Source organism: Suncus etruscus, chromosome 16 (assembly GCF_024139225.1).
Source record: "Suncus etruscus isolate mSunEtr1 chromosome 16, mSunEtr1.pri.cur, whole genome shotgun sequence".
Lineage (NCBI taxonomy): Eukaryota > Metazoa > Chordata > Mammalia > Eulipotyphla > Soricidae > Suncus > Suncus etruscus.
In genome coordinates this window covers 11,031,886-11,043,598 of record NC_064863.1, presented here as the reverse complement: position 1 = coordinate 11,043,598, position 11,713 = coordinate 11,031,886, and the positions used below count along the sequence as shown (strand labels likewise).

The 11,713-nt window shown below is 41.1% G+C and overlaps 1 protein-coding gene across 1 annotated transcript in view; it reads right to left on the bottom strand.

The window, feature by feature from the left end:
* Positions 1 to 11,713, bottom strand: part of CPEB2 (cytoplasmic polyadenylation element binding protein 2) — a 68,298-nt gene that overhangs the window by 2,862 nt on the left and 53,723 nt on the right. Inside the window, exons 9-12 of the mRNA XM_049789967.1 lie at positions 10,107 to 10,225; positions 9,743 to 9,857; positions 5,869 to 6,050; positions 1 to 1,213 (exon numbers count right to left, since the gene is read on the bottom strand). The exon at positions 1 to 1,213 is cut by the window's left edge and continues 2,862 nt beyond it. Of these exons, the coding sequence (XP_049645924.1) occupies positions 986 to 1,213; positions 5,869 to 6,050; positions 9,743 to 9,857; positions 10,107 to 10,225 (644 nt within the window). The 3' untranslated portion in view covers positions 1 to 985. The remainder of the gene's footprint in view (positions 1,214 to 5,868; positions 6,051 to 9,742; positions 9,858 to 10,106; positions 10,226 to 11,713) is intronic.

The following is an 11,713-nucleotide window of genomic DNA, read 5'->3' as shown; positions in this document are numbered from 1 at the left end:
ACAAAATGGCTGCAACTCTCTAATCTAAAACTAATTGGCATTATTGTACACATGTAGGACAATTTCACTTGAAGTCACAAGAATGCATGCAAGTTTGATTTTTTTAAACAAATTTTATAATTTGTTCATGCTACCTAGATTCAAGAGAGCTTTTTGAACATTTGCAATACCTCACCTCTTGTTAGTTAAGAATTCTAGTGCATGCATATGGTGTATACAGGTAAGTAAACATGCATTTTTTCACATTCTAAAACTATGGCAGTTTAGGCCATATTGTGCTGCCTGCATTTTATCTGCAATGCAGTGTGTCTCTAACGTTTTCAATCCCGTATTAACAGGTGGCATTTACACATAACACCTATATAGCAGCAAAGCTAATACAGCTTGTGATTAAAAATGTTTAAAAATAGCTAATAAATCAGATTATCTTGAGGTATTATTTCTTGCAAGTCAAAATGGAGAGCAAAAAAATCAACCCTAATTTTTTTAGTTTTATGTATACACTGAAAATAGCAACAATAAAAATAAGCATTTGTAGCAGACATATTCCATCTTCACTATTATTTTGCTACCTTTGGTAAATTACTGGGGGGCAGATCTTGTAGTTAAAAACCCACATTTAGAAATAAGTGCACACGCTTCACCCACTATATAGCAGCAGACTGTTTGCCCCTACGCAAAACATTCTCATATCTAATTTTTTTTTAACTTTACATATAAAAATAACTTGGAGAAAATACAAAAAAACATTTTATTTTAACATGAAAATATCACAAAAATTAGTAAGCCTGAGATGTAGGGTTTTGGTGAAAAACAAGAGGCTTTGTAGTGTTTTGGCTGCTGATAAAAGATGCATGTACTGTGAGCTGGGGTGAGAGCAGAAGAATGCACTTATTTCTTCTGCAGGTCGGTTATCTTCGGACACGGAATACCACATGCACCCTTTTCTTTCCTTTTCCAACGCAGGCCGACTGAAGGGGGGTCTTTAATTCCAGCGGAAGTGAATCTGACGCGGGCGATCGGCACCTTCCTTGACCAATGGCTTGTGGAACTCACGTCCAGCACGAGAGTGGATGTTTGCCCAACAAAACTCACAGTAATACTGCAGGCAAGTGACATTGGCACAAAAAAAGGGAGCAAATTTCCCACCACAACGTGCGCCCTGGCATTCGTCACACATCTGGTCATCGAGCACATATGGCTTTACCTCCACCTAGACAAGGCGGGAACACAAAAGGAAATCTCATAAAAAGTCTGCGTGGAAACACATTTGGTAACAATGGGAACTGCATGGTTTTTTTTAGAGGAAAGATGGACCTGGGTTTGATCCCGACATCCCATAGGCTTCTCCCCTGGAGGATTCCAGGAGTCATTTCTGAGCTCAGAGCCAGGAGTAACCCTTGAGTACTGCCACAGGGTGTAAACCAAAAACAAACAAACAAAAAAGAAGAAAAAAAGAAAGGCCTGTAGCAAACCAAAGGCTCCCAAGTAAAGGAGTATGTTAGAAATATTGGTGACCTTATGTTTTTAGATATTTTCTTCAAAGGACTATACTTTGTAATTTGCTGAAAACACTTTTGCAAACTACTAAAAATAATATCTTGTGTTTTTTGCAGCATCTTTTTTTTTTTTTTTTTTTGGCTTTTGGGCCACACCCGGCGTTGCTCAGGGGTTACTCCTGGCTGTCTGCTCAGAAATAGCTCCTGGCAGGCACGGGGGACCATAAGGGACACCGGGATTTGAACCAACCACCTTTGGTCCTGGATCGGCTGCTTGCAAATCCGGGCCCTTTTTGCAGCATCTTTAAGCCACTCTGCTAGAACACCTGTTGTGTTGGGTGGGGATGCAGCTCAGTGGCCCACAGCACTTTCCTTATGAAGGAGGCCTTAGGGTGATCATGATAAAACAAACAAAAGAAAACCAGTATGTCCCTATTTATTTCAGAGTTTAGGATAACCACAAGTAAAGAAGAAAAGAGACACCAAGTTGGCCATTATGGACCCTCTTTTCCTCCCTCCAATCCTGAATAGCCACTGACAACAGCAGGGATTCCCAACACCTGCAGGAGAGAGAGCTGGAGTACTTCAAGTTATTGGGACAGACAAATCCAGAGCTGCAGGAAATCTTATTAAAGGCAGGTCTTGCCTTTGGAGATTTTTTTTTTGGGGGGGGAGGGCACACCCAGTGATGCTCAGGGGTTATTTCTGGCTATGCGTTCAGAAATCGCTCCTGTCTTGGGGGACCATATGGGGCCAGGGGATCGAACTGTGGTCCATCCTAGGCTAACACTTGCAAGGCAGACGCCTTACCTCTATTGCCACCACTGTGCCCCATCCCCCATTTGGAGATTTCTAAAATGGAGAATGTAGGCTTAGAAGATGACCTCAGGCTCAAGTCAGCTCCTGTGTGTTAGGTTTTTGTTGGTCTTTTGGTAAAATGGGGAGTAGGACTGGATAGCCTATCTCTGTGCTGACGTGCTGTTCCTGGCAAGGGAGAACATTAATGGCAGGGATCAGACCTGGATCCTGGGTGCAAAGCTACACTCTAGCCCTTGGGGCTATCTTTGGGGCCTTACATGAACCTTAACTTCAGTTTCTAACATCTAGAAATTAATAATAGAGGTTGTCTCTAAAAACAATGAGGACTAGCTAGACATGCAAGAGCAGCATTTAAGAGCTAGTGCTTGGCACTGATAAATGCTCATTAAATTGGCCTTGGCTCCAAGTCCTATTGGCTGATTTCTTGCTTTAAAAAAACTAGGAGTTAAAAAAAAAATCCCAAAAAACTAGGAGTTAGGGGCCAGAGCAGTAGGGTGTTTGCCCTGCACAGGGCTGAACCAGGACGGACTTAGATTCTATTCCCAGAGTTCCATATTGTCCCCTGAGCCAGGAGCAATTTATGAGTGCATAGCCAGGAGTACCCAAAAAAACAAAACAACAATAAACACTAGGAGTGAAACTTAACTTTGTCTGGCTGAATATTTATTGTCCGACAGTTAAAGATCTCAGTCTTTGATGGGTGGGTGGGGATCAAGTCCTTAAAATCTGGGATAAAATATCATTTGGCCATAGTGAGAAATGATGAAAAGAATAATTTTTATCTTGATTGTATTCTACTGAAATAGTTACATGTGTAGAGAAATCAGAAAACGGATATAAAAGAACATTTCCTGCAAGGTTTTTGAAATAACAACTAACTATAGAATACATTCTTAAAAAAAACTTATGAAATCTAACTTTGATAGGAAGATACTGCAATAATACTTCTACTTGCCCTCGCTGATAAGAAAATACTTTTAATCCTCTGTATGTACAGGGTGTATCTTTAGGATATCAGTTAATATTTTTTTATGGTTTGATTTTATGGTTCCATAAGCTATATCAATACTGAAGTCATGAAAGATTTTACTATTCGTACCAGAGGCTGAACACTGCTCAGGCCAGTGGATCTCCAGAGCCATCCTTTTTGGGGTTCAGGTTTAAGGCTCCCATGATTAGCAGCAACTCATTTCCAGGGCTATACCTGGCAGTTACTTACTTGGGTAGCCATGTGGTACTGGGGATATAACCAGGGTCCTGTGCAATCCTCTGATTTCTGTGCCATCTCCCTGGTCCTAGAGCTCAAATTCTTTTGGAAAAGAAACTTTCCTTCTAGGGTTCCAATGCCATTTGAGAGGAAAGCATGATTCTAAACTCATGTGCTCTTGTGTCTGAGCTGGTCTTTAAGAATCAAGAGCTAACCCATGCAAACAGAGGCAGATTCTGTCCTGCTCACCACACACCCATGAGTCTCGATAATGCAAGCAGCTTCTTTGAAGACTGGATCGCCTCCCTATAAGGGCAATGACCCCTGAGTTGGCTGGATATCAGAAGTGGGCGGGGCTTTAGGAACTCCTAATGCTTGGCTGCACCCCAGGCCAATTTCAGCTGAATTGCCCGGGGTGGAATCCAGATGTCAAGATTTCTCAGTTTCCAGAGTTAAAAAGTGCAGCTGAGGGTGAAAATCATAGCCTATTCTCTACTTCATCTGCAAACGGGATAGCTGGGTAATTAAACTGATGACTAGAGTTCAGGGTGGGCCAGCCAAATGCTCAGGGTTCAACAGCTCCCCTGTCCTCCCCCATCAATGGTCTTTTAAGGTAAAAATGTCTCAGGAAAGAAGCTTTAAGAAAGTCTTAAGGCAACCAACTTACGCTTTCTTCTGTACTATACATGTAAACACTTATTTTGGAATACTGCTCACTATATTAAGGAATTGTTCACAGGTATTAGCATAGAATCTACCTGCAAACGAACAACTGGTAATAAAATGATAAATAATGCTAGAATTTACTCTATTTTTCATAGCATAAAATGTACCCCGGGTAAAATGTCTGTGCATCTTATGGAGCAAATGCCTTCTACAGCTGAAGCCTGAGTATTTAAAGAATATAATTTTTCTTGTTTTCCTTGTCTAATAACTATGTGCTTCTTATGGTCAGGTGTGTCTTAAGAGTGAAAAATAAGATACGGTACTTGAGAGCTTTATGTCATTCAAAGGACTTCCCAAAGGTTCTTTTTTCCCTCCCTGGGGTAAATCTTGACCAAGTAGACCTATGGTTCAACATCAGGGGCTAGGGTGTGATACTTATTAGGTCACCCCAGAGGTGCTCAAGGATTTCCAGGGCTTCACCCAGAAATGCTCAGAGGATCACATGATGCTAAGGACTGAACTAGAGGTAGCCACAAGTAAGGCCCATGCTTTAAACCCTGCTCCCTCAGCCACTGCCCCACAAGTTCTTAAAGGGATAAAAGAAACATGTTACCAAAGAGTAGATGTTTTAAAATAAATAAAAATTATTATAGGATCGGAGAAATAGCATGGAGGTAGGGCATTTGCCTTGCATGCAGAAGGACAGTGGAATCCCAGCATCCCATATGGTCCCCTGAGCCTGCCAGGAGCAATTTCTGAGTGCATAGCCAAGAGTAACCCCTGAGCGCTGACGGGTGTGACCCCCTCAAAAAAACCTATTATAAATACAAACATACATGCAAATGTATGTATGGTGCCCCAAGTCAGGAGCGATTTCTGAGCACATAGTCAGGAGTAACCCCCTGAGCGTCACTGTGGCTCCACAAACCAAACCAAACAAAATAAAACAAAACGAAAGTATCATTTTTTTTTTTTTTGATTTTGGGACACACCCGGCAGTGCTCAGGGGTCACTCCTGGCTGTCTGCTCAGAAATAGCTCCTGGCAGGCACGGGGGACCATATGGGACACCGGGATTCGAACCAACCACCTTTGGTCCCGGATTGGCTGCTTGCAAGGCAAACGCCCGCTGTGCTATCTCTCCGGGCCCCAAAACAAAAGTATCTTTTTTTGGGGGGGGGATTTTATTTATTTATTTTTAATTTTTATTTTGATCATAGTGGTTTACATATTGTTGACAATGATATTTTAGGTACATATTTACATAAAATCGGGGGGATTCCCATCACCAAATTGTCCTCCCTACACCTCTGTTTTTGTTCTACCACCCATATCCTCTTCCCTCACCCCCAGGGTAGCTAGAATATGTGGTCCCCTCTGTATCTAGTCTACTACTTAGTAGTCTTGCTTAACCTGATTGCTCGTCCTATGTGGCAGGTTTGTGCAATATTAAGTGGTTATTATCTGCTCTCCTTCCCTGCACTCAGGCTTCAGCTTCAGGTGGCTTTCTCTCCGTAAGATACACAGACATTTCCCCCGTCTTTTTTTTTTTGGGGGGGGGGGGGTGCGTCTTACGGCACAAAAAATATGGTACGCGTTTGAGTTCTGGTATTAACCACAGAACAGCATGTACCAGCCTATTAGGTAGCCTAAAGAGATTTCCCAAACCGCAACTTACGCGTTTATCGATGTCGCCGTGCTGAAGCTGAACAAATCGAGCGCTGATGGCAGCGATGTAGCTCTGTTGATTGGAGAAAGCAACTCGGCCAGCGCCTTTTGGGTATTTGAGCTCTGGATCGGTGTCAATTCCTGCATAACAAACGCCACCGTACAGCCGGTCCATGATCATAGCAAGCTCCACTGCAAAAACCAAAGAGGTCCACATTAGATAAGAGATCACAGGAATTAACTTTTTTAAAGGAATTAACTCCTTCCTTCCTTCCTTCCTTCCTTCCTTCCTTCCTTCCTTCCTTCCTTCCTTCCTTCCTTCCTTCCTTCCTTCCTTTTTTTTTTTTAGAGGAATTAACTTTTTTTAAGGAATTAACTCCTTCCTTCCTTCCTTCCTTTTTTTTTTAGAGGAATTAACTTTTTTTTAAGGAATTAACTCCTTCCTTCCTTCCTTCCTTTTTTTTAGAGGAATTAACTATTTTTTAAGGAATTAACTCCTCCTTCCTTCCTTCCTTCCTTCCTTCCTTCCTTCCTTCCTTCCTTCCTTCCTTCCTTCCTTCCTTCCTTCCTTCCTTCCTTTTTTTTTAGAGGAATTAACTATTTTTTAAGGAATTAACTCCTCCTTCCTTCCTTCCTTCCTTCCTTCCTTCCTTCCTTCCTTCCTTCCTTCCTTCCTTCCTTCCTTTTTTTTTTAGAGGAATTAACTATTTTTTAAGGAATTAACTCCTCCTTCCTTCCTTCCTTCCTTCCTTCCTTCCTTTTTAGAGGAATTAACTATTTTTTAAGGAATTAACCCTTCCTTCCTTCCTTCCTTCCTTCCTTCCTTCCTTCCTTCCTTCCTTCCTTCCTTCCTTCCTTCCTTCCTTCCTTCCTTCCTTCCTTCCTTCCTTCCTTCCTTCCTTCCTTCCTTCCTTCCTTCCTTCCTTCCTTCCTTCCTTCCTTCCTTCCTTCCTTCCTTCCTTCCTTCCTTCCTTCCTTTTTTGAGACAGGGTCTTGCTATGTTGCCCAGGTTGGAGTGCAGTGCCTATTCACAGGCGTGATCCCACTACTGATCAGTACAGGAGCTTTGACCTGCTGTTTCCGACCTGGGCCGGTTCGCCCCTCCTTAGGCAACCTGGTGGTCCCTTGCTCCTAGGGGTGGGGTGGGGGTTACCTTATTGATGCCGAACTTAGTGCGGACACCCGATCGGCATAGCGCACTGCAGCCCAGAACTCCTGTACTCAAGGGATCCTCCGGCCTCAGCCTCCCGAGTAGCTGGGACCACAGGGGCACGCCACTAGGCAGGGAGGAATTAACTATTTTCAACAATTTCATTTTCTAAAAAGCGAAAGTGACCAGATATTTCTGCATTCGTTTCTATATTCAACTTCTTTTGGGTACCAGATTCCATCTGTTCTCAGCACAAAATAACTTACGTAGGTAATTCTCTCCGTTTTAAGACTGAATCACTCCTAAGTACAAAGCAAAGTCTCCCTTCTTGAAAATAAAATTTCTTTTCTCTCTCTCCTCTGTAACCACTTCATTCATCTTTTTCTTCACCAGTTCACCAATTTCTTTACCATTCACTTTTTCTTCTTAGCCAAATTGCTAATAGTTTTTCTATATTCCTTGCACATGGCCAACCCGGGTTCGATCCCCAGCATCCCATAAGGTCCCTTGAGCCCTCCAAGAGTGATTCATGAGTGCAGAACCAGAAGTAAGCCCTGAGTGCTGCTCAAAGTGTGGCTCAAAGCAAAACAAAACAAAGAAACAAACAATTATTTTATTTATTTTTTATAGATTATTTTTTGAACAGTACTAGACTGCCAGGGCATACCTAAGCTTTTAGGGGGGCTCAGCCCACCAGATGATACATATCCTCAGATTTTCCTGGTGGGTAGAACTAATTAACCCCCATGGGGTTCCTCAAAAGGCCTGCTGTGGAGCCTTTTTCCCTTGCGTGGATGGCTGAGGAATTTCCAAAGTGATGTCTGGCATTACATTTTCAGCCAGTATTTGACTACCTCTGCTTTGTATATATCAGGCAAAATAATAGCCTCTATCCAATAATTTGGCTCAGAAATTCCAGCACCAAAGTTTATATGAGAACCCCTTTTTCTGGATATAGTCAGCCCTAAAGCAAAGACAATTTTTCTCTTTGCAATTGCAGTTTCTGGTAATCAAGGGCGTAACCAGAATGCAGATCTTGACTACTGACCCTCCTTTAGCAATAGGGAAGCTCATTCTTGGGGATTTGGTTCCTCCCTTCACTCAACCTCTAAAAGTATAGAGTCCAGCCTAGAAAGATCAAGTTTCTAGATATTTCCTACTTCCTCCTAATCCTGATTTTGCCTTTAAAGTAAGCTTGCAAGGAGTTGTGACCTTTTCTCTTGTAACTTAGAATTTTTACAGTCACACCCATAGCTTAGGTATTGTTACTGTTGTTCTAGGCTTTGTGATTACAATTATTCTTCACCTGTGGCTAATTTTACCCCTATAAATTCCTCTGCTTAAAAAAATTAAACTTGTGGCACCCCTGCCAGAAACGTGTTGACCCCACACTCTCTGTGTGGTTTCATTTATTTCATATTTCATATCCGGCTGCTCGTGTTACCCATTTTCCTCTCGTGAAAGGACTATGACCCCCGAGAACTGCTGAGACGCAAGACACCTACAGCACTAGACTTGTTTACAAAAACCCTTCATGACAGGGTTCCCTCCAATCTGCTTCTTCCCCATATTCCTTATCTCAGAAAAAGGTTTAATTATCGATGGTTAAGGACTGAAACTCTTTCCAACTGCCTCATTAGAAACCTGTGTCATATGTCCACTGGCCCTTTCACCACTATGGGCAACAATTCAAAGCACAATTATCTGCCCCCGAACTGCAGTAACAGGCCTTGAAACTCATCTACCAAGGCCTTCTAATGTCTCTGTCCTCATTCCTATATTAATACCCTTAACTTACCCACTCAGGCCTTTTTAGTCACTCTAATGCCCTTCTGCTTCCAATAAACACCTTTAATTATGTTCCCATTTCCCTGAAAACACCCAACCAAAACCCTCCCTTGCACCCAACTGTATGTTCAGTCTTTGTATGGAAATGTAAATACAAGTTACTTAAAAATATCAGAGTAGGACTGGAGAGAGTGCCCATTAGGTTGGCACTCAATGTAGGAGACCCATGTATGACCACCTCAGCACAGGCAGAAGTGACAGCCGGGGAGGACCAAGCTGGAAGAAGCCCTCAACACTACTGGGTATGGTCCAGCCCTACCTCCCAAACAGTCATACGAAGCCCTGTTCCTCCTTCCTGTATACTGTTCTACTGGCTTTCTCTATTTCAGCTATGTTCTGTACACATTTATATGTGTGAGCAGCTCTTTAATATGCAACTTCCAAACTTGATGAGAAGGTCCTCAGTGATGGAAGGCAGGTCTGGACATGAGGCTATGGTCACTCGGACACTTAACATCGGAAAAATTCCTATCCCAACATCTTTCTAGATCTTAAGTTTCTGTTGCCTGAAAGATTGACCTAAGATGCCATTTAAACAATTTTCATCAGATATCAGAATCAACTCATCAGTAAACAAATGCAAAATGCTCATAATTTACTTTAGAAAATCAAATATTTGAGTAGAAAATCAATTATTTTTCTTATAGAGTAGAATCAGCTATTAAATACCAACCAATGAGGTTTCAATTCTTTACTCACTTGTCAGTTTGAAGAATATTTTTCTGTATTTTTATTTGAATTCTATGGCCAACAATCATTATTACATAATAAGGATTGCTCTTAACTTTCAAATAGTGTATACAATAACTGGCAAATCTTTGCCTTATAAATTTCTATTAATTAAAAAATACAAAACCAAACCACAATTTGTTAACATTTTACTTACCAGCCCTCAAAGGCCTAGGAACACCTCCAACAAAAATTGTTTTTCGTGGATCCAAGGGCTGCGAACCATCCATGACGAAATCACTATCACTTAAATTCCAAGGACGGATCTGAACCTAGGAAGAAAATGACATCAGAGCATTGGTCCTTAACTTATGTAATTCTGAACCAATTATTTTACTGTTCCAAAACTTAAGACAGTTCGATATGCAAATCAATTAATTTTGATATACGTACTACAAAATGACCTGATTTTAGGAAAACTGAGTAATAGAGAAGCTTAATTTTTTTTCATTGAATCATTTAAAGCCAATCTTTGGAAAGTTTGCATTTGTAGGTGAAGATTCACCAATTATTTTACTTACTGGTTTGTCCTTGATAGTTGGGCTGGAAACACACAGGTAAAGTTTTCCATCTTCTTCAATACAAGCATCAATCAATGCTTGAACTGAGCTCTCTTCTTGAAAGAGTAGGAAGGCATAACCTATAAGCATTAAATAATAAGGCAACATGATAAGTTATTCAAACTCAAGTCTCATACATTTAAAAATATACTTTGAAAAAGAAAAAAATATCAACTAGGATTGGAACCACTGAACATTTGTTTGTTTGTGGGCCCACACCTGGTTGTGCTCAGGAGTTACTCCTGGCTCTGCACTCAGAAATCACTCCTGGCTGGGTTGGGGAACATAGGATGCTGGGGAAGAACCAGGTCAATCCCGGGACATCAGCGTGCAAGGCGAACACCCTACCACTGTGCTATTCCTCTGACCCAACCACTGAAGTTTTAACAGAACACAATAAACTGAAGAACTTTCAAAATATTAGTCACTACTTTATATAAAGCACTTACTATCCAAGACTGAGCTAAGAGCTTTAACAGAAAATAGATTCTGATTTTGGGAAGGGGTGCACATCCACTGTACTAAAAGGGGCTTACTCCTGACTCTGTGCTCAGGGATCACTCCTGTTATGCTCAGAGAACTATATGCTATGTTTGGGGATTAAACCAGGTTTGGCAGCATGCAATGAAAGCACCTTAACCTCTGTACTCTCTCTCCCTTTCACCCCATTGTTCTTATTTTACATAAGAAAAACATGAGGAAATATTAGACAAATTACTTGCCAAAGTCAGTCACATAAACAAGTAGCAGTTAATTTTAAAGTCAAGTCAACTTAAGGGGTCCCATGCTCTTCCTAGCAGTGATAAATTTAAAGAATTGGGCAGAATTACCCACTACAGCATTAGAAGTTGACATTTCCTAAAGATGACTTTGAGGTATATAGACATACTATTAGCAGAAAGGGCCAGAAATTTCTGGAATAAGGAGTAGAACCTGGGGACTATACCTGCACTTTGGACCCAACCTCTGGCTAACATTATTTTTGGGTAAATACGCCCTTCTCTGTAATCTTCCGTCACAGATTATGCCATGCACCCACAGGTGGAGTAGAACCCAGTATGGTAAGAAGCCTTTAAGAGCAGACATTTGCCATTATGTGATTATTTACCGAAGAATATATCCTGAACATGATCTCTAGACACTAAAGAAAGAAAACCATTGCAGGATAAAGAAGCCACTGAACAGCCCATGTAGATCTGCACAGGAGATTAATAGGGATTCTGAGAAAACTTTTAAAGGTGAATGAGGACACAGTGTTACTGACTACAAAAGCTTATATATTGCCTCCAAGTCTGATGAGGTACAGAAGTAATTCCCTATAACAGGAACAAATCACCTTGTCATAAGCAGGTCACTGAACTAACCTATGAAAGTAGGGACTTGAAAGTCCGAGAAACAAGACTAAGAAACATATCGTAGACCTTCTTTAAGTGCTAGAAACAAGTTGAATATATTCTCCAAATAAAAAAGATTTTTTAAAATGTTAATTTTTATGCAAGATCCATATAACAATTTTGTCATCACTGATAGGATTTTAAGACCGATTTACTAAAGTGGAATTTTAAATG